Source organism: Erinaceus europaeus, chromosome 13 (assembly GCF_950295315.1).
Source record: "Erinaceus europaeus chromosome 13, mEriEur2.1, whole genome shotgun sequence".
In the NCBI taxonomy this organism is placed as follows: Eukaryota; Metazoa; Chordata; class Mammalia; order Eulipotyphla; family Erinaceidae; genus Erinaceus; species Erinaceus europaeus.
Genome location: NC_080174.1, coordinates 40,587,861 through 40,610,793, shown reverse-complemented (window position 1 = coordinate 40,610,793; position 22,933 = coordinate 40,587,861). Strand labels below are relative to the sequence as shown.

The window sequence follows — 22,933 nt, the reverse complement described above, 5'->3', positions numbered from 1 at the left end:
GCAGCTATCAAGAACAATGAACCCACCTTCTCTGACCCATCTTGGACAGAGCTAGAAGGAATTATGTTAAGTGAACTAAGTCAGAAAGATAAAGATGAGTATGGGATGATCCCACTCATCAACAGAAGCTGACTTAGAAGATCTGAAAGGGAACCTAAAAGCAGGACCTGATCAAATTGTAAGTAGGGCACCAAAGTAAAAACCCAGTGGTGAGGGGTAGACATGTAGCTTCCTGGGCCAGTAGGGGGTGGGAGTGGGCGGGAGGGATGGGTCACAGTCCTTTGGTGGTGGGAATGGTGTTTATGTACACTCCTAGCAAAATGTAGACATATAAATCAGTAGTTAATTAATTTGAGAGGGGGAAATCAATTGTATGTCTCAAAGTTTCTCAAAAGACAAACTGAATCTTTTCAATATATAGGCTACGTATTTGATATGCGGACTCTCTCAAAAGCCTAGACCAAGTAGATTAGAAGCTTCCAATAGCACAGCTATATACAAGATACTGGGTACTGTACAGCAAAACATAACAAAGGGACTTTTCAAAGTTAACCCAATTAACAAATAACATGATAATAATATTAACTATTGATTGTCTTTTTGAACCCTAAGAGAGCAGGAACCTCACATCTTCACTATAGAGCCCCTACTTCCCCCAGTCCTGGCACCCTTGGATAGGGCCCACTTTCCCGTATGCATCTCCCAATCCAAACCAAATAATATTGCATCCGCCGATCACAACCTAACCAAAGCAACGATTGCCATCTCAACATGCTTCACCTCAGACTGTATCCAGAGACTTCACGTGTGGAATGACAACCCTTCAGCTTCATTACTCGGGTGAGACCTTTCCTTTAATAGTACACTCTAATTTCATCTCAGGTAGTTCACTTTCTAACAAAGTCCCATAACCTAGATATACACCAGTTTCTGTGAGAGAGAGCTTATGTGCACACATATCCATAAACTACTGCAAAATATATACCTGAAAGCAGGATTACACTAGAGTTTGCAGTGAGTACCTCCCTAACACTTCCTCTCCACTATTCCAAGCTTGGGATCCATGATTGCTCAACAAATTGTTTGGCTTCATATGTTAACTCTCTTTTCAATCACCAGGTTCCGGATGCCACCAGGATGCTGGCTAGGCTTCCCTGGATTGAAGACCCCACCAATGTGTCCTGGAGCTCAGCTTCCCCACAGACACACCCTACTAGGGAAAGAGAGAGGCAGACTGGGGGTATGGACCGACCAGTCAACGCCCATGTTCAGCGGGGAAGCAATTACAGAAGCCAGACCTTCTACCTTCTGCAACCCTCAACGACCCTGGGTCCATGCTCCTAGAGGGATAGAGAATGGGAAAGCTACCATGGGAGGGGGTGGGTTATGGGGATTGGGTGGTGGGAATTGTGTGGAGATGTACCCCTCCTACCTTATGCTTTTGTTCACTAATCCTTTCTTAAATAAAAAATTTAAAAATTAAAAAAAAAATTCTAACCAGTAAAACAACAAGGGCAACAAAAGGGAATAAATAAATAAAATAAAATATTTTTAAAAATACTGAAAAAAAAATTCTAACCAGACGCCCTGCTAACCATGGGAAGCAGATTTGTATGTGTTAATTTCACAGGAATCCCTGGAAATCCATTTGGACCCCTGTCCTCTGACATCACTCACAAGATAACATGACTACAGCACCCCCCCCAAAAAAAAAAACCCATGATGTGACCTGGCATGATCTGAAGAAACTGGTTCACAGGCTCCAAGGACAGAACTTTCTTACTGCCTTTCTCTCGCCCATCGCTGTCTGCCCTTCTTGCTTCTGCTTCACCTGTCACATTTTGGTGGTTCCAGCTCACTCTCTACAGAGAAGCAAAGTTCCAGTGGCTGTCCTCCCCCATTGAGATAGATGTGTGGCATTTCTTCCCTTGGTCGTTGGCATTGGACTGATGCTTCTATCAGACTTGCTGGTACACCTTTGGACACTCCCCTTACACTGCTGTACTTCTCAAGGACTGACTGTAGCAGTCCATGGACTTTGCATCCAGCTGTCTTGGGACTCTGCAATGCCAGATCACCCCTCTGGTCCCTCGGCCTATCAGGCCCCCACTCCTCCACCTATCAGGCAGTGCCCCCTTTCTGCCCATCAGGCAGCCCCTCTCCGCCTACCAGGCCTCTCTTCAGTCTCACGCTATCCCTTGCTACTCTTACTTATCACTCCCTGTCTTCTTCCAGTTCTTTTAAAAATGCCTGCATGATACAGGTTTCTGTTCACCCCTACACTGCTATTCTCTGACAGAAATGGAGTCTTTTACAGCTATTGACCCATTTATATGTGGCCATTAAGAAAAAGGGAGATGTTGGGAAATTGTGAGGATGTGGTTGAGCTTGGCAGGGCTTGAACCTGAGGAGTGTGTCAATCCTGTTAGTCTCTCTCTCTACCAAGAGGTTGAGCAAGGAGGGACAGTAGTAACCCCAAAGGTGTGCCTCATCCTATCAGATTCCCTGCCTCACAAAGCACCCCACATTCCTGATACTATGGCCATTAGATAAAAAGAAAGGGGGAGATGTCGGGAAGCCCCCCCCCTCCATCCTCTATTGCTGACACTAAGGCCTATTTACATAATCATTGTTTTGCCTGGTCTATCTTCTTTCTACCTCGAGACCCGCCCTGCCTGCAGGGTACATTATTCCTGCCAGCTAAAACCATAGCAACAGTAGTTAAGGAAGTTCCCAGCATACCTTTTTCTTTTCTCCACCCCCTTTACTAGCCATCTCTGTTCCCGATTTGCCACTTCCAGTTTTATCCCATAAAACCTACTTCTGTTCCTGGTTTCACTTTCTTTTTTCTCCTGTGTCCTGACCTGGAGAAGGGCTGGCGTGCAGAGCAGGAGGTGGCCATTGCGGTTTGGTGCCACCTGGCTTAACCCACTGTGCTCACACCCGACTCTGGAGCTCCTGCATGAATAAATATTTGTGTTGCTACCACCACGAGCTTGGTTCCTGGATCCATCTCTCCTGCCCAAAATGCTAGCCCAGCACTCCAGCCTTCCTTTTTTGTCCAGACAGAAGTGGTATGAGGATGTGGGCAGCTCAGTACATGAAGAAGTGAAAGTCTTGGGTAGTGGGATCAGGGGCCACCCTTGTGTTTAAGCTGACTTGGAGTGCCACTTGGATGCTTAGTTATGTTTTGACAGGTTTTAAACACAACCTTTAGGGGCTGGGCAGTGGCACACCCTATAGAGTGCACACAGCATGATATGAAAGGACCTGGGTTTGACTCCCTGATCCCTACCTGCAGAGGGAAGTTTCATAAGCATTGAAGTAGCACTACAGGTCTCTCTCTCTCTCTTTCTCTCATTCTCCATCCTTTCTCAAATTCTCTCTGTCTCTGTCAAAACAATGAATAATAAATGAGCATAACCTTTATAAATTCAAGCTCCCAAGTCCTCACCTAAAGGGGGAAAGGGGAACCTTATAATAAGTCAAGCAATGCTGCAGCTGTCTGTCTCTTTCCTTTTCTATTTCCTTGTTCCCTCTCAATTTCTCTTTGAATCTATCAAAAGAAAAAAGAAGGAAAGGGAGAAGGAAAGAAAGAAAGAAAGAAAGAAAGAAAGAAAGAAAGAAAGAAAGAAAGAATAAAAATCGTTTCTGGGAGCAGTGCATTCATCATGCAGGCACTGAGTCCCGGTGATAACCCTGGTAGTAATAAAAATAAGTAAGTATAGGGGGCTGGGCGGTATGACTGCGGGTTATGCACACGTGGCACAAAGTGCAGGGATTGGAGTAAGGGTCCCGGTTCAAGCCCTCAGCTCCCTGCCTGCAGGGATGTTGCTTCAATGGCGGTGAAGCAGGTGTCTATCTTTCTCTCCTCCTCTCTGTCTTCCTCTCCTGTCTTGACTTCTTTCTGTTCTATCCAACAACAATAACAACTACAACTACAAAATGGGAAAAATGGCCTCCAGGAGCAGTGGATTCATGGTTCAGGCACCGAACCCCAGTGGTAACCGTGGAGGCAAAATAAATAAATAAATATGTTAATTTAAAAATATCTTTATAATAATCAGACAAACAAGCGTAAAGGCCCTTATTATATAGGAGAGAAGTTGTCATAAATTCTCTCATAAATTGAGACAGAGAAAACTTAGTGAAGTTTTTATAATCCAAAGGCTAAGAGAAGGGGAAGGACAGTAATGTACCTGCCTAAGCACAGGTGTTACCATGTACAAATATCCAGGTTTGCATGTGAGGGTGATCTGGCTGCAACATCTGTCAACCCATTGATCGCCAGGGTTGATTCGGCTGATCTGGTTGGCTAAGCGGGTGTCCCTTTCCTCCCTCACCACTCCATGTGCGTCCCTCCTGAAGTTGCACACTCAGTCAAAGAGGATGGCCTTCCCCAAATAGACTGGTCTTTGGTTGAGGGTATAAGAGTAGCTGTGCTCCCCTGCTAGAACCTCCAAACAAGCTCTTAAAGATCCAAGTTTGAGCCCCTGCTCCCCAACTGCAGGGAGATACTTCACAAGCTGTACAGGTCTCTCTCTTTCTTTCTCCCTCTCTATCTTCCCCTTCCTCTCTGTTTCTCTCTGCCCTGTCTAATAAAAAAGAAAAAGAAATCACCAGCGACAGCAGTGGATTTGTAGTGCAGGCATAAAGTCCCAGAAATAACCTTGGTGGCAATAACAACAAAAAAACAAATAAACAACAACAAAAAGGCTAAGAGGAGCTCCCCAGCTCCCTGTTGACTGTAGTCAGGGCGGCCTTGCTGATCAGATAAGCTTTTCTTTGAGTTCCCTTTCTGTTCTTCTTTCTCAACTTCTGTTTATAAGTGGGATCATCCCATACTCATATTTGTCTTTTTGACTTAGCTCGCTTAACATAATTCCTTCTAGTTCCATCCAAGATGGGTCAGAAAAGGGGGGTTCTTTGTTCTTAACAGATACACTTTGCCCAGAGAAGATTTGGAGTCCACAAAGGGATTGGAGGTGGGGATCCACAGGGGAGAAAGCACTGGGAATGTGTGGAGGCAGACCCCTGTGGCAATAGCAAGAAGGAAGGATGGCATGGCAAAAGAGGTGTGCAGCTACAGGGACTTAGGTGGACCCATGTCTGTGTGGGCTTCCCTGCTTTGAATTCCTTGGGGAAGAGTGAAGTTGGACAGAAAATTATGTTGTAGATCCAGAACTCACTGACTTCATATCTGCCACAACCCAGAAGATTCCAGAGAGAAAGTGCAAGACAGTCCTGGACCAGCCAGTAACCTCCTTGGCCCCCAGAGGCACCCATGCAACCTGCCTCTGAGCCTTTGTACTCACCAACCCCTCTTCCTGCCATGAATGCCCACTCCCTGTGGCCAGCCCTGACCACTTCATCTTCAATGTCATACTCCAGTGACTCTCTGTCCCTTCTGTGGGGTGGAGGAGATTCTCATTGTTCAAAGATGGGGGTGGTTTTCTTATTTGGCTTATTGCAGACCCTCTTATGCATCACAGAATGGAGGCTGGAATTGTAAGCAAGAGGCTCAGAGTCTGGATGAGGTTTTTACCAGTGGGCAGGGTAGCTTTGGAGACCAAGTGTATCAGTTGTTCTGCTATCATGCAACATAGACCAGGGTACTCATGATAACACAGGAGCACTATTCAGGTGAGCTATTTTTGAGCCCTAGAAAAGAGGCTTTGAAGTCTGTGCCAAGGGAGTGGAAGAAGAGAAAAGGCTTCCTGGAAGAGGAGATACTGAGGACAAATTTGATGAGATGAAGAGTTTAGGAGGCCTTCCTGGGATGCAGAGGCCAGGCATGCGTGTGGTCTGGCAGGACATGGAGGATGTGAGAATGTGGAATTTCCAGGTTTGCTTCTAAAGGAAAGACTCCCTAGGGCTGGGCTGTCTACCCTGTCTGTCTGTCTGTCTATCTATCTATCTATCTATCTATCTATCTATCTATCTATCTATCTATCTACTTATTTGAGGCAGAGAGAGAGTGAAAGAGACCACAGCACTGAAAATCTCTTCAATGCAATGGGGACTAAACTTAAGCCTGGGTCGTGCACATGACAGAGCAGCATAATGTCCACACGAACATATTTTCACAGCATGTTCTCCGGTTTAGGACACTGAAGGCTGCTAAGAGAAATTTCTCAGCCATCATTGTTTTCACTTTGACCAGGGTGGTATAGAACTTGTTTGAACTGGGGCACTTCTGACAGTAAAGGGGCATTATTGAAACAGACTAGCTGTGGCTTATTGTAGCAGAGCTGAGGACTCTAACAGGGAGTGTGTGTGGGGGGGAGCAGGGGGGAGAGGGGAGGGTAGCATTGAAAGGACACAGAGGATGCAGCACACAATAGTAGAGGAGGATTTCAGTTGGTGGTGGGAGTGGCCACAGGCACCTATCACAGGGAGATAAGACACTGACTGTACTGCAGGTTGGTGAAATAACTCAATTGGTTAGTGTGCTGCTTTGCCATGCACATGATCCAGATTCAAGCCTGACCCCCACCACACTTAAGGAAGCTTCACTGCTGTAGTCTCTCTTTCTCTCTCTCTGCCTCTCTGTCTAGAAATGAACAAACAAAAAACTGTACTCATGTACAGTTACAAATCATTACTTCCCCCAGTAAAATTATTTGAAAAAAAAAAGATGGTGTGGGGGAAACATAACTAGTTAATACACTTGGAAAGTAGATTAAAAACTAACCTGTGGTGTACCTGGTTGAGTGCACATGTGCAAGGGATCTACTTGGGTTCAAGCCTCTAGTCCCCACCTGCAGGACGGAACTTCATGAGCAGTGAAGTAGTGCTGCAGGTGTTTCTCTTTCTCTGCCCCTCTCTGTCTCTCTTCTTCCTCTCAATTTCTCTCTGTCTCTATACAATAAGTAAACAAATAAATAATTATTGATAAAACAACTAACCTTTCATGAGAAATGTGGAGTGGGGTAGCCCTAGATTGGAATCCAATGAGGATGAGGAGGTGAAACACATAGTGGACACAGGCAGACCACAGTAGGTCTCCTAAGAAGCTGCCTCCAGGCTAAGAACAGCTGTTTGATCTGAGCCATATTCTGGAGGCCTCAGTTTCCCTCTGTGTAAACCATTGCCAGTCTCATCTCCCTTTCAAAGTTGCAGAAAGGATTCATCAGGGACTCCATGAAGAGGAAAGATGAATTAGATTCAAAGAATTCCCAAAATAGAGATGCCTCTGCCAGGCTCCTGGGCAAACTCCCAGCATCTTCCTTCAGCTGGCTGTCCCTGCTTGAGAGCCCCTCCCCACCACCCACATCCATACACAGCCAGGTGGTCCCTAGAAACTCTTGGACAGTTCACAAATCTTCATCCCTATTTCCTAATTTTTGTAGATTCAGGGTTAATGGCAAAATGCTTGCTCAATGTAAAAAGTTGAATATGTTCAGATTTATTGCTTTGAGAGTTTGGGCTGTCTCCTGGGCCTGCTTGATGCAGTTTCCTCCAAGTTTCAGAGCATTGTGTTTAAAAAGAAGAATTTTTGACAGCAGTGTTTTGCCTCACATTTATGCAAGTTGTTATGGTTTACAGAAAGCATTTATACAATAACAATCATCACCATGTGTTTTGAGATCCTGCACTGGGGAGCTCAAATCACCCTTTAAATCACCTTCCCTTTCCACAGGTGAAGCAAAGGCTCAGAGAGGTTAAGGTGCTCATGCAAGGTAGATAGGGCAGGGTAAAATTGAACCTGGGTTCATCAGTCCCAATCTGTGTCACTTGTCCACTCCTGCCCTGCCACTCTACCTTTCCTACTTTGAACATGAACTAATTGTGCCTGTCTTCAGGTAAATAGTAAGAAAATAAAACACAAAAACCCAGAGGCTTTTGCAGAAGAGTGAGTGGCTGGAATGAGTATAAAAATAACTACACGTAATCAAGGGGACCCTCGAGGCCCCAAACAATATGCTGTGCTAAGATTATTTTTGTGATGATGCAGGGGGTGGAGGGGCGTAGGCAGCGGGAATGGGGGGGTGTGTAAGAAGACGGTAGGTGGTAGCTTTCTAAATTCTCAGACTGCACTGTCCAAGCTGCAGCCAGTAACCTCACATGGCTATTTATGGCGACTTCAAATGAAATGAAATCAGAAGTTCAGCTCCTCAGCTGCACTTGTCACATCTAGAGTGTTGGATACCAAGGACACACACAGCTAGACGACATGCCCATCATGCCAGAAAGTTCCTGTGGACAGCACTGTCTGAAGCACCAGTGAGTTTGCTCCTGTTTTGTCCTGACTGTCCTGGAAGAGGGGACCCAGTGACACAGGTGACAGATGTGTCTGCTTTGAGGTGGTACCTTCTGCAGCAGAGGTAGTGGGGGCAACTATAGACCCCAGCCCTAAACCCCAGCCCTGCTTCAATGCTCGGGACACACACAAGGCTACAATGCTCGGGACACACACAAGGGACAAGGGGCAAAGGAGGGATCATTCACTAAGGCTTCTGCTTCTCAAAGAGCGGTCCTTGGATTGACAGCAGCAGCAGAAACTCTCAGGAGCTTGTTAGAAATGCAGCATCTCTCTGGCTTTATGACCCACAGAATCCCCAAGTACATGTTCAAGTTCAGGTACACGTTCAAGTTTAAGGAGTTCCGATTTGACAGACAGGCTGAGCAGGATCAAAATATTGTCTCCAAGTATAGGAAAGCAAACATATTTTTAGGTATGCAAAATAGCATCAGCACCCCCCTCTTCCCCACAGTGTGTGTGACTAGGCATTAGTCGCTGAGCTTCATGGTGCCATGTGATCACTGAGCTGATTTCCAAGGACAGACCCTTAGCAGGGGACCTGGGGGGGGGGGCCTGTTTCCCAGTGGCTGCACGGCTCCAAAGCAGAAAGCACATATAGGGTCTCAGGGATGCCACCTTTAAACCAACTTTTCTTTCCAGTGCATTTGACTTTGAAACTTTGTAAGTCGCCAGAGACAGAATGTGGTGCACAGAGCTAACACACATAGAGCCAGGTGAAGGGCTGCAACTGGGAAAGGGCTGTGTCCCTGCCTGGAAGGGTGTCAAAGCCTGACCCAGGCTCAAATGAAACTTTCTGGGAAGGAACTGGTATCAGCCTCATCTATGAAGAAAACAGATGCAAAAAGTGGTTTCATTCACAGGGAAGGCAGAGCCGAGGCTTAAAATAAGCCTGGCAGCACATGGGCCCTGATGGTATGGGGGGCGGCCCACTTTGGCCTTGGATTCTGCTACTCCTCCACTGATCCTTCCTAGGTGAGCATGACCCCTGCCCCCTCCTTGATTCCTATCTCCTCTCAGCCTACCTTGAGTCCTAACTTACATTTATCCCTGGAATGGAGTTAAATTGCCAAAAGAGTGATTATAGCTTTCTATCTGCAGGGAGACTCATGGAGGATAGCTTTTAAAAATATTCATTTTCACTACTTGGTCCAGGCTATAAGGCAGAGGACAGAGATATTGAGAGGGGTGGGGCCATGGGGGAACAACCTGGTGATGGTGGTGATGATGGTAGTGGTGGTGGTGGGTGCCTGGAGCCTTGGGGAGCTGTGTGTGAAATAGATTTGAGATGGAGAGACATGCCAGGAGTTGGATGTAAAAAATTAGATAACGAGAAGAGAGGGGTTGTCAGGTATGATAGCAACAAGGCAGTAGCCCAGTGCAGAGTCTTTGTGAGTCTGTCTGGCTGAAGGCCTGACCCCCTTGGGGGCATGCGACCCAGGCAAGGCCAATTTGAAGTTCATTTCTATGAAGGGAAACACAGAAGGCTCTGGAAACATTTAGATTCAACTGTCCAATCACTTCTCGGCCTTTTGGCTAAGATCAAGTGTAGATTCAACTGTCCAGACTGAAGTGCCTGGGGAGGTTCCCCAGGGTTCTTGCAGCCTGAATCCCTGGCCAGATCTTTCTCCCTGAGGATCCTTGAGGTCTGTTGTTCACTTAACTCAGAGTCCATGAACCCTGAGAGACTTGTCAGCGCATTTTTCTTCCTTTCTTTTATTCCCATTTCATATATATATATTTGAATAGGACAGAGAGAAATTAAGAGGGAAGGGAGATATAGAAAGGGAGAGAGAAAGATAGACACCTGCAGACCTGATTCACCATTTGTGATGCAGGGGATCAGGGGCTTGAACCTGGGTCTTTTCTCGTTGTAATGTGAATGCTTAACCAGGTGTGCTACCACCTGGCCCCAGTGCATTTTTTTCTTTGCTTAATTTCAACAGTTATGTTTCCACTATATGTAATTCAGAATATAAAAGCTCACAAACCCAAATACCTAGCAACAAGGGTGTAGACCCAGGAAGCCTGGCATAGCATGTGATGGAATACGGCATCATCAGGTCCAGCACTGAGATAGGTGAATACTTGGCATAGAGTGCTTGCAGTAGTTAAGTGCAAAAGCAGATTGGAATAAAACGTTATGCATAGTATGATAACATGTTTGAAAAATATATTAATTTACATTCATAAGAAAGATCTAGGGCTGACAAGAATGGCTCACCTGGGAGGATGCCTGCTTTGCCATGTGTACGATCTAGGTTCAAAACCCTGTTACACTACATGGATCACCAGGGGAAACTTCTAGAGCACCAGACTATCTATCTATCTATCTATCTATCTATCTATCTATCTATCTATCTATCAATCTATCTATCATCTATCTGAAAAAGTCAATCCCTGGCAGTGAAGTCTTGACAAAGACAAAGCAAAAAAATAATAATAAAAAGATAAAAGTTCTAGAAGGAAATACAGCAGTATTCATTTTAGAGAGTAGGATGACACGTTTTCTTCCTACTTATCTTTATTACCTGACCTTTCTACAATGTGTAGTGAATTTTTCTGTTTTGATTTATTTTTTAATGGGGGCAACCAGCTCAATGGAGCAACATTTTCTTTGTGCCTGGGTGCTGCTGACTGTGACTTACCAAATGCCAGGACTCCTGCTATAGTGCAGGTTTACGTGTCTGCACTGCCTGCTGCTTAGGAAGGTGCTAGAAGCTCTGACCCCCCAGGACAAGAAACTTTTGTCACTTCTGCAAAGGGTCAGAAGTATCCCCATTTTCATAACAACCCTGTCAGATAAAGATCCTTCCCTTTGCTTGATGGAAAAAGTGGTCCAGAGCGGGTGAGGTGACCTGCCCAGATCCCTGCAGAGGGTTGGGTGGGGTTTAAAGCCAGGTCACCAGCATTCTGGGGGTTGTCAGGTTTACTGAGAAACAAAGTAGATTTGATGAACATGGGAAAAGGTCCAAAATGATCCTCTGAAATCAACTGTGTGCACAAGCTTCAGGGTTGAAGGGTGAGGGGAAGAAAAGACCTTTCACTGTTGGGACTTGAACTCTGTTAGTCTGTGGAATGGTCTTGTATCCCAGCTAGTGACAGTTGAGGTAGATGGTGTTAGTGGCTACTCTTCCCACTGTTCTTTCTGAGATTCTCCTTCTCCTCCTCCTTCTTTTTAATATTTTCTTTATGAGAGAGATAGGAGGAGACAGAGAAAGAACCAGACATCACTCTGGTATATGTGCTGCTGGGGACTGAACTCAGGGTCTCATTCTTGAGAATCCAGTGCCTTATCCACTGTATCACCTCTCAGACCACCCTTCTGAGCTAGATCTCACTTAGAAGGTATCTGCTCAGATTATTTATTTATTTATTTATTTATTTATTTATTTATTGCTGCTAGGGTTATCACTGGTAACTGCAATATGAATCTATCACTCCCAGTGGCTATCCCCCCATCCCTTTTTATTTGATAGGACAGAGAGAAATTGAGAGGGGAGGGAAAATTGAGATACAGAGGGAGAGAGCTACCTGCAGACCTGCTTCAGCACTTGTGAAGCTTCCCCTCTGCAGATGGGGAGCTGGGGCTGAAACCCAGGTCTTTGAGTATGGCTATGTGTGTGCTGAGCTGGGTGCACCACTGCCTGGTTCTTTTTTATTCCCTCAAGTAAGGCCTGGTATCCATACCTCCATCCCATTGTTCCCTTTGCAGATTTCCTAGAACTTGCAGTTATCTGTCTTTCTTCTCAAGAGCCCCTTGGTCACATGCTCCCGAGGGCAAGGCTCTGAATGTCTCCTCACAGCTGTGTTCCTGCCATCTAGTGTTGGGATTATTATAGACACCTGCCAATAATCTGCATGGCAAAGAACACAGGACGGGGACCATGAACAAACTACAGGTATAGACCCAATTCTTGCTTTTAATGCTGAGTGATCCTCTCTGAGCCACTCCCAAGCCTCAACTTAAGTATAAATATCCATTTCCATTGAAAGAGTTGTGTGTGGGGAGTCGGGCTGTAGCGCAGCGGGTTAAGCGCAGGTGGCGCAAAGCACAAGGACCGGCATAAGGATCCTGATTCGAACCCCGGCTCCCCACCTGCAGGGGAGTCGCTTCACAGGCGGTGAAGCAGGTCTGCAGGTGTCTATCTTTCTCTCCTCCTCTCTGTCTTCCCCTCCTCTCTCCATTTCTCTCTGTCCTATCCAACAACGACGACAACAATAATAACTACAACAATAAAACAACAAGGGCAACAAAAGGGAATAAATAAATTTTTTTTAAGAATTAAAAAAAAAGAAAGAGTTGTGTGTGGCACCATTTCTGACTATACCAGGACATATGTATTTTTAAAAATTATTTATTTATTCCCTTTTGTGGCTTTTGTAGTTGTATTTTATTGTTGTAATTATTGTTGTTATTGATGACGTTGTTGGATAGGACAGAGAGAAATGGAGAGAGGAGGGGAAGACAGAGAGGAGGAGGGAAAGACAGACACCTGCAGACCTGCTTCACCGCTTGTAGATCGACTCCACTGCAGGTGGGGAGCTGGGGGCTTGAGCCAGGATCCTTATGCTGGTCCTTGCGCTTTGCGCCACGTGCGCTTAACCCACTGCGCTACTGCCTGACTCCCACATATGTATTTTTAAAAATTTATTTATGAGGGGGAGAGAGAGAACGAGAACATGTACACACACATGCATCAATCTGGCATATGCAATGCTGGGGATTAAACTCAGGACCTCATGCTTGAGAGTCCAGTACCTTATCCACCCTACCACCTTCTAGGCCACTATCAGAACATATTTAAAGAAAGGTGATAGAAGTTGGAGTCATTTGCTGACTTTCACCTTAGATTAGCTGTCGGTTGATTCTACTTTATTCTTTCTTTCTATTTTTTTTTTATTATCCTATCTGGATAGCATTGCTTTTTCTTTTTTTAATATTTATTTATTCCCTTTTTGTTGCCCTTGTTGTTTTATTGTTGTAGTTATTATTGATGCCATTGTTGTTGGACAGGACAGAGAGAAATGGAGAGAGGAGGGGAAGACAGAGAGGGGGAGAGAAAGACACCTGCAGACCTACTTCACCGCTTATTGAAGAGACTCCCCTGCAAGTAGGAAGCTGGGGGCTCAAACCAGGATCCTTAAACCGGTCCTTGCACTATGTGCCACCTGCATTTAACCCGCTGTGCTACTGCCCGACTTAAAAAAAATTTTTTATTATCTTTATTTATTTATTGGATAGAGACAGCCAGAAATCAAGAGGAAGGGATAGATAGATGGGGAAGAGAAAGAGAGACACATGCAGCCCTGTTTCACCACTCGTGAAGCTTTCCCCCTGCAGGTGGAGAGCAGGGGCTCGAACTTGGGTCCTTATACACTGTAACATGTGTGCTCAACCAGGTGTGCCATCAATTGGCCCCTGCTTTGCTTTTCATAGGAGTCACTAATGTGCAATGAACCCAACCATATTCTTATTCAATAGACTCTTTTATTGTAAGTTTATAGAGTTTTCCATTACAGTAATGAAAATAGCACTAGTTCTTGACAGTTAAGCCCAAATCAAAGGAGAACCCCTTTCTCAGATTATAAGGTAAATGACAGAGACTTAAACATGTAGTAAATATGGTGTGAAAGGCATTTAAAATATAGGAAATGAAGTCAGGGTTTTTATGTGTTTAAAAATACCTAAAGGTTTAGTTTATAGGGGGACACTGATTTTGAAAGCATTGATTTTGAAAACTATAAAATTTGTGACAATACACAACTGCAGAGAAAAAGTAAAATCAAAGTAAAAAAAAAAAAGGAATTGAATAAAATACTTGGGGTTGATATGGAAACCTTCAGTCCTTTGGCCCTGGAATGGCAATTGGGAGAGTTTCATAGAAATTCTTCATAGAAAGAAATGTCTGGGCCTGGTGTGACATCACAGCGTCTCAAGTCTTGTCTCCTCACAGAGGAAAAGAAGTTGCTCATCTGACACATCTGCCCAGGGTTTGCCTAGAATAAGGCCTATGTTCCCAATGCTTTTGAGAACAGTCCCAGACCCCCAAAAGGGTGAGGCATCCCTGCAGTGGCCCAAGTAGCAGGGAGATAGGGGTCACTATTGGCCTCCAGCCCTGGTGGAGCTGTCTGAGTGGTTCACTGGGAGTGGGTGGGCCTCTGTGTTGAACACCCAGTCTTCCAGGGAGAGCATGTCATCTTCAGAGAACAGAAGATAGAGATACCTGTGCTCCCAGGCAGGGAGGGAAGCAAGAAACAGCCTGTTAGTGCTGTAAGGAAGCAAGGAACCCACTGGGAATGTGCCTCAAAGATCTTGGCGACAGATCTATGGCTAACAGTCTAGAGATGGCTGAGACCCCAAATCTGCTTGAGGGGCTGTTTAGGGAAAGGAGGTGTGGGTGCTGAGGAGAACACTGAGCCTTGGGACAGACAAACCTGTTTTGAGTTAATTCTCCCTCTAGCCCTTACTCTGTGATCTCTCAACCAACCAGTTTCACCAAAGTACCTTCATAGCCTGACCCTGTATGGGAGTCCTGCCAGGACTCCTCTTGGCTTAGACTCTTCTTTGTAGGGTGGCCTGAATGCTGTGCCTGTTCAACCCTGCGGGGCTTCATTATAACCCCCAAGGAGCCTCTATTCAGCAGATATTAAGGCACTGAAACAGAGTTGAGACTCCAAAACTCCAACTTCAAATACATAGTTTTGTTTATACCTCTGCTTTTCCTGGTGATAGCAAAACATTCTAACTCACCCCAAAGGATTAAAGCACAAGGAGGTTGCTTTGGGGAAAGAGAAAGGAAATGGGGTGGCCAAATTCTACCCTAAGAAAGTGAGGGTAGGGGTGGAGGGTAGATAGTATAATGGTTATGCAAACAGACTCTCATGCCTGAGACTCCAACGTCCCAGGTTCAATCCCCCATACCACCATAAGTCAGAACTGAACAGTGTTCTGGTAAAAAAAAAAAAGTGAGGGTGGGGGCACACATGTTACAGTGTGAAGAGCCAAGGTTCAAGCCCATAGCCCCACCTGCAGGGGAAAGCTTCACAAGTGGTGAAGCAGGGCTGCAGGTATCTCTCTTCCTCACTATCTTCCCCATCTCTCTTGATTTTTCTCTGTCTTGGTTCAATAAATATATAAATAAAATTTTTTTTAAAAAAGTGAGGGTACAAGGTCAGAAAAATAGCTCACTTGGATAGTGCACTGCTTTGCCATGTGACCCAGGTTTGAACCTGGCCCTCACCACACTGGAGGAAACTTCAGTGCTGTGGTCTCTTTTATTCTTTCTCTCTCTCCTCCCCCCTCCCTCCAACACTCTCTCTGTCTCTGTCTTCTCCTTGTATATATGAATAAGTCATCTTGGAATATTATAATTTCAGTGATTATGAGAACTGACTAAATAAAGGAACAGGGCAGTGACAGAACTTCAGAGAGAAAGTCTGCACATTTTGGCACCACCTTTGATGTCATACTTCACAGAACAACAATAGTGATTCTTTATAGACCAGGGAGATAGCTCAGCCTGGTAGAGTGACAATCTGCATGTCTGGAGGCTGCAGGTGTGATCCCTGACACTACTTTATGCCAGTGCTGAGCAGTCCTCTCTAACTCTCCTTCTCTCATAAATAAATACATCATGAATAATAGTAAATCTTTATAATTTTAGAAAACTAAGTAATCTGAGAATAGAGATTAAAGAAAATTCATTACAGTTAATGCACAGAGGGTAGAATCCAGGTCACCTCAGCTCTTGGAGTGGAGAAACTATCCTGGCTCAAGGCTTACCCCTGGATGTGTACCTCTCTGGATTCCTATCTACCCACTCCTTGTGGACCCCCTTTTGTGACTACTGGTAAAAGAAGAGGGGCTGATGATTCTGCTCCCAGCACCCTCCCCTCACCCTCATAAGCCTGCTGTGCCCTCTGGAAAGAACACCTTCCAAGCCCCATCTCACTTTAGAGTCTCCGCTAAAAAGAATGTCTGCTGCTTGTTGTCGTGGTTGGGGAGGCTGCTGTACACATCTTGGATCCCAGAGAACCCGCCTTCGGTCCTGCAGTATTTTTCCAAGGCCTGAAGAAGAGGAAGGCATGAGGAAACATGAGGTCCTGAAGGACTTCTGCCTGCCCAGTGGGTGGGAGCTCACAAACAGGTGGCCAGCCTCTGATCTCTCAGCTGGGCACCCCTGGCATTTGTGGGAGCAGAAGGTAGGTGGGCTGGAAGGGCCCCCTCCTGGGCCTTCTGATGAAAAGTTCTTCACCTGGTGTGAGCTGAGAAGACGTTTCTCTTTGCCTTTTGGGGAGCTAGGCTGAGCTGACAGATGCATCAAGCAGTGGCCAGAGGAAAGCACTGGTGATACTCTGGAGGTGGAATTCTGGGGACCAGACCAGGCATACTGCAGTGATTCCTGGTAGAATCATGGTTCTTGGAGTAGAGGTGGGCAGGCTCTATCTGCCTTTCGTATAGAAATGCAATTTAGACAAACTGAAGGTCTGTGGGTGGGACTCAGGACCAAAACACATGGTTGTCAAGGTTTAAGAACCAGGGCCTTCAGGGAAGCAGGGACTCTGGCCAATCCCTTGTGTCTGAACCTTAGCAGACCGTGTCCCTAGGACTACAGGTTCTCTCTGGGATACTGTGTCTCTGGCCCACTGGTGAGGGCTGGGAGACAGAGAAAACTCAGTCTTTAAGGGATCTTCTTCAGTCCTTGCACTTGCTTTTGACATATTCCTCAAGGAGGGACCTGGGATGTCCTGCTAGGTGGTTGGGGATAAGAGTCAGTGAAGCAGAAACTGGGGTGAGCTGTGTGGAAGTGGGCTCACTTTGGGGAGAGGAGGGAGGTGAACTGCTGGTCTGGCAGCTAGTCCTGTTGGGAGTAGGGACCTAACACCATCTGCCCAGGTTTTGGGGTCAGAGAGCATGACTACCTGCACCTTGGCCCCCCGCCCTTGGATGCCACCCTGCCTTTGGTCCTCTGGATTGGGGGCCCAGACTCCAAAGGTCTTGGACACTCAGATCGCCCTTCATAACTTCTTGGACTGCTACCACCTGGAGCTGGGGACTCTTGCTTTTTCAACCACAACATTAAGCCTCTGCATTCTGCACTTCAGCCAGGCCTCATCCCGAGTAAGTTTTTATTTGCTTCCTTAGTGAAGGGGGTTTTGATTTTCTTCAAATGTTGTGGCTGCAGTGTTCTAGTATCCTAGTTGATTCTCTGTTGCTTTATCTGGTTGTTTCTGAGCATAAATTTTTAGTCGCTGTTACTCCATTAGTAAAGGGTTTTTGAACCTTGACTGAATTCTCAGGGGTACCTGTCTCCCAGTACCCTCCCACCTTCCTGCTCTGGGCCACTTACCATCACCACTTCCCAGCCCCACTCCCTGTAGATGGGGTTGTGGGTCTGCCGCCACAGGTACATGTAGCTCTCCACCACCTCTGGCCGCAGGATGTAGTAGCTCTCGCTAAGCTGCGTGGCCACTGCCTCTCTGCCAGAGTTAAACCAGAAGGCCTCAGGCCCCAGCTTGGTGTCTGTGGGAAGAACAGGCCAGGGGACTGGGTTAGACTCCTCTCTTCCCATGTTTCAGGCTCCAAATGCTCCAGGAAAGATCTCAGTTGCTTGGAAGCTCTAGCTGGAGCAACAGCTGGTGATGGACCAGCATGGGGTGGGCCCTGTCTGAACAGGGATGGGGCAAAAAGATGCACAGCTTCCCAATGGGTCGAGGCTGATCACAATTCCCTAGAGGTCTTAGAAAATGTGCAATGTTAGATTCTGAGAATCCAAGTGGATTACCCAGAAGTTTGAGGAGAAAAAGTTGGGGGTGTTAAACCATTCCCAGTGGTATATTTTGAGACATCCAATCTTCAAGATTGATGAACCACTTATCAAGAAAGGGTTTTAACTTTATTTTTTAATATTTTATTTATTTACTCCTTTTGTTGCCTTTGTTATTTTATTGTTGTAGTTATTATTGATGTCACCATTGTTGGGTAGGACAGAGAGAAATGGAGAGAGAAGGGGAAGACAGAGAGGAAGAGAGAAAGATAGACACCTGCAGTCCTGTTTCACTGCCTGTGAAGCGACCCTCCTGCAGGTGAGGAGCCGGGGTCTTGAACCGGGATCCTTCCTTGCACGTGGGGAGTCGGCGGCTCAAACTGGGATCCTTCCACCAGTCCTTGCGCTTTGTGCCATGTGCGCTTAAGCCGCTAAACTATCACCAGACTCCCGGGTTTTAACTTTAGACATATTTGGGGATCAGTGGACTAAGTATAGAGAAGCCATTTCCTGTCTGCAGTATTGATAAGATCTTGCAATATTTGAAAGCACAGACTGTCTGTCTGTCTCTCTACCAGAGGAGGAAATTGAACCTGTGACCTTAGAGCCTCAGGTTTAAAAGTCTTTTGCATCACCATTATGTTGTCTGCCCAGCCCTTATTATATTATTTAAACTTTTTTTTAGACTTTATTTATTTTCCCTTTTGTTGCCCTTTTTTGTTGTTGTAGTTATTGTTATTGATGTTGTTGTTGGATACGACAGAGAAATGGAGAGAGGAGGGGAAGACAGAGAGGGGAAGAGAAAGACAGACACCTGCAGACCTGCTTCACCACCTGTGAAGCGACTCCCCTGCAGGTGGGGAGCTGGGGGCTTGAACTGGGATTCTTATACACCCACTGCACTATTGCTGACTCCCCCTTATTATATTTTTAAGCAAACAAAAAAACTTTCCAAATACTTATTTGGAAATAAATATTTGGAAAACTTTCCAAATATTTATTTAGAGAATAAGGGAGACAACTCAGCTTCTCAGAACTCAGCTCTGGGTGATGGTGGTGCAGAGAGTTGAACCTGGGATCTCAAAACTTCAGGCATGAAAGTCTTTTGCATAGCCACTACACTGTTTCCCTACCACGGATGCCCTTTCAGAACCAGCCCTCCAGAGCCAAAGTTGGGAGACTGCTAAGGTTCCAATGAGAGGAGGACTGGTCAGGAATGGATATCCTCTGGCAGAGGAAGCTGAATAAGTGTCTGGTGAGGCCTAAGTTTTATTGCTGACTATTTTGGGACAGGTTTCTGTCATTCTTGTCTTCTGAATGACCACAGTTACAACCACCACAGCAGCCACTGTTTACTATGTCAATGGCTATGCTGGGAGCTTTTGATACATTCTTTCAATTCCTAAACATGTTTTTCTGCTAAGGCAGACATTATCCCTCTCTTACACATTATCCCTACCCTCACTGAGGATCAGAGAGGCTAAGTAATTTTTCCAAGGTAACACAGTGAGTTGCAGCTGAGCTGGGATGTGACTCTGGATTCAATAAACTTCTTCATCCTGGAACTAACATTCAGTTCAAATTTTAGGAAATGTTGGTCAGATTTTCTCCCTTTAATAGTTTATACATCCTGTGGAGATTAGGTGAGAGCCTAGCTCAGGTCCTACTGTGTGCCTCTCTCTGGCTTCCCCTACTAGGGTTCATGATTCTGGGAGGCCTGAGTGATTTTAATTAATTATTTATTTATTTAATTTATTTATTTTGCCTGCTCAGCTCTGGCTTATGGTGGGTTAGATATTGAAACAAGGGGGCTGAGAGCCTCAGAAATGAAAGTCAGTTTCTGAGTGACTTTGTTTTTGCTGGAGGGAGAAGAATGGGAGTTTTGCAGGACATCCTACTTTTCCATGGAGGGCTTCGTAAAAAAGGAAGTAGCCGGACCCTGCACCTTCTGATTTTCTCAGATGGTGCAGCCACTCCTGGTCAGCTGAGAGCTGTTCGTTTTGCCAAGCTGCTAATAGGGTGAGGGTGAGAGCAACACTGCAGCCGCCAGTGGATGAGCCGGGCTGGCTTGAACAATATGCTCTATTAAGTGAACTGTCTTTTATGGTCTAGACTGATTGTTCCAGACAAATAGCAGGCTTTTTATTATTCCTGAGATTTCCTGTTTGTTTACGGCCCTGGCAGAGACAGTTGTTTAAAGGGAACTATAGGCTGGTTTTAAGGACCCGTTGCAAATCGCTGGCTTCCTGGACACATCTCCAGGAGGTCTGGAAGCAGACAGTCAAGCTCTCAAGCTCTTTTGGTGGTCTTGGAGAAAGGAGCGTGATAGAGTGTGCTAAAAAGCATGATGCTAGGAACAACCTCCCGTCCACCCCCTGCCCCTGAAGGGGAGGGAGGGAGGAGAGACAGAGTATATTCAGGGATAGGGAATCAGCAAGAAAGCCTCTGCTAGACCCAGAATCTCAGAGTGTCTGCCGCAGGGGCTGGAGGACCCTCTGTTCTGTGCCCTTCACATGGGATGGGACCTTTGTCAAGGTCCTAAACTTCAGTTTTCCCCATCTGTGTTGTGAGGTTAAGCAGTGATATATGTCAAGTGCTACACAGTGATTGGTATACACAAAGTATTCAGCACAGCACCCCTGTAATTTAAGGCAACATCTCAGTACTTGGAGAGCACCGCCCTCCTTCAAATGCAATGTCACCTCCAAGGTGAGACTTCCCTAAGATTGTGTTCCCTTCACTTGCTGCTGCTCTGCTGGTCTCTCCAGTCCTCCCCGGAATCTGGCCTCGGCTTCTCATGCTGCCCCTTCCTCCTGCAGGGTTACCTGAGCGGGTGTACGATTCGTGGCACGTCTTGGTGATCTGGGCTGCAAGCTCTCGGTAGTAGGCCCTCTTTTCTTCCTTGGCATCATCAGCGCCGAGGGAGATCATGCCCCCGGAGAAACAGGCCAGGTGCCCCATCTTGTGGTCCAGAATCCCCCCTCGCCACTCAGCAATGTAGGTCAGCCCCCCAGGAGATACGTTCAGCAAGTGGGTCTCTATTGCCTGGGAGCAAGGTGGGAAGTGGGCAGAGAAGGGGCACAGAAGGGTGCAGAGAGGGAGGGAGGAGAGGTGAATGAATATTCTGGAGAGAGTAGCCAACACAGCTCTGCCAAGCCCTCTGTCCCAGGCAAAGGAGCCCTGTTGACCTTGGTTGTCAGCTGGTCCTTGATGCGGCCTGTGGGAGCTTCTCCAGAGTATCCAGCAGAGTCCTGGTACCTTGTAGGGGCTTGAGCACAGGGAGCTCCACAGGGCAAGTGTCTTTCTTATATAGAGCTTTAAATCTACGCTCAAAAACATTCATTTCTGAATTAAAAAAAAAAAAGATTCTCCATGATAACCCATTCAGGAATCTGCACACCAAGCCCACGTGGCCTGTGAATGAGCATCTGGGTCAAGAATGTCCCTAAAATTCTATGTCACATTTTTGTGTCTATGCATTTTTCATAGATTCTCAAAAAGGAAATTCAGAGCTACTCTCTCCAAGCCTTTATCACAGTTTTTAATGTAATGTCTACAAGCCAGGCATATGGGCTATGGTGTCCTCTTCAGACCAAGTGCTTTAGTAGTTTCTCCTGGAATCACCTAGTCATACCTGGATTTAGACAGTGACCGCTGCCCCCCCCCACCCCAGATGCCCAAGCTCTGACTGTCTGCCTCCCTCCTTCTCTTTCCCTCTCTCTCTTTTTTTTTTTTTTCCTCCTCCAGGGTTATTGCTGGGCTCGGTGCCTGCACCATGAATCCACCGCTCCTGAAGGCCATTTTTCCCCCCTTTTGTTGCCCTTGTTGTAGCTTCGTTGTTGTGGTTATTATTATTGCCCTTGTTGATGCAATTCGTTGTTGGATAGGATAGAGAGAAATGGAGAGAGGAGGGGAAGACAGAGAAGGGGAGAGAAAGACAAACACCTGCAGACCTGCTTCACCGCCTGTGAAGCGACTCCCCTGCAGGTGGGGAGCCGGGGGCTCGAACCGGGATCCTTACGCCGGTCCCTGCGCTTTGCGCCACATGCGCTTAACCCACTGCGCCACCGCCCGACCCCCTTCCCTCTCTTTTTATTGTTTTTGCTGCAGTCTCCCCCGGCAATTCCACTATTCTACTGCTCCCAACAGATTTTTTTTTTTTAAACTCAGTTCCTATAAAATAAGAGAGAGTTTCATGACACACACACAGAGAAGCCAGAGTTGACAGTACAAACAGTGCAGGGAACTGAACTGGGAAATCCTATACTCTTTCAGCTGGGCTATTTCCTCAGTCACCCAACCACTGCTTTTTCTATTAGTGGCTAGGCCTTTTTGGTGGTCAGGGGCTTTGAGAGTTCTCCTCTGCTCCCGAAGGAGGGGATGGTTTTGGTAAAAACTCCAGGATATTGGGAAGTCCTGGTGCATGGCCAGGGTCTCTAGGGCCCTGGCTAGGTCTCTGCCTCCAATCTCACCTCTTTTTCTTTTTCTTTTTGAGGGAGTAGTATTGTCTCTGTATTGTGAATAGTAGACACAGACTTTGTCCTGTGTTTGTTGTGGTGTTCAAGTACCCTCAGAAGAAAGCCCAACAGGGCCTCTGAGAACCCCATGGCTTAATCTCCTTGAGTTCAAATCCCATCAACACCAATTCCAAGCTGTATGACAAGGGGCAGGTTCTCTGCTCTCCCTGTGTCTCTCAGTTTTCTCATGTACAAATGGGATAAAAAGCATGAACTCCTTCATAGGGTTGTGTAGATGAAATGAGATGTATCTGCAGAGCTTCACATACATGTTTCTCAACACGAGGCAGCCTGCAATGAATGTGGCTCCTACAGTTCCTTTCTGGTCTACTCCTGTGCCCACCTCCAACCATATTCACCTCTTTTCCTTCATGCACTTCCTC

The 22,933-nt window shown here is 46.1% G+C and overlaps 1 protein-coding gene across 2 annotated transcripts in view; it reads right to left on the bottom strand.

The window, feature by feature from the left end:
- Nucleotides 1-13,734: 13,734 nt before the first annotated feature.
- Nucleotides 13,735-22,933, bottom strand: part of MAN1C1 (mannosidase alpha class 1C member 1) — a 190,513-nt gene continuing 181,314 nt past the window's right edge. Inside the window, exons 9-12 of one of the 2 annotated variants that reach the window (XM_016187928.2) lie at nucleotides 20,859-21,078; nucleotides 17,617-17,789; nucleotides 16,219-16,334; nucleotides 13,735-14,490 (exon numbers count right to left, since the gene is read on the bottom strand). In XM_016187928.2, the coding sequence (XP_016043414.1) occupies nucleotides 14,367-14,490; nucleotides 16,219-16,334; nucleotides 17,617-17,789; nucleotides 20,859-21,078 (633 nt within the window). In that variant the 3' untranslated portion in view covers nucleotides 13,735-14,366. The remainder of the gene's footprint in view (nucleotides 14,491-16,218; nucleotides 16,335-17,616; nucleotides 17,790-20,858; nucleotides 21,079-22,933) is intronic. The other variant, XM_060205570.1, reaches the window with a different exon arrangement.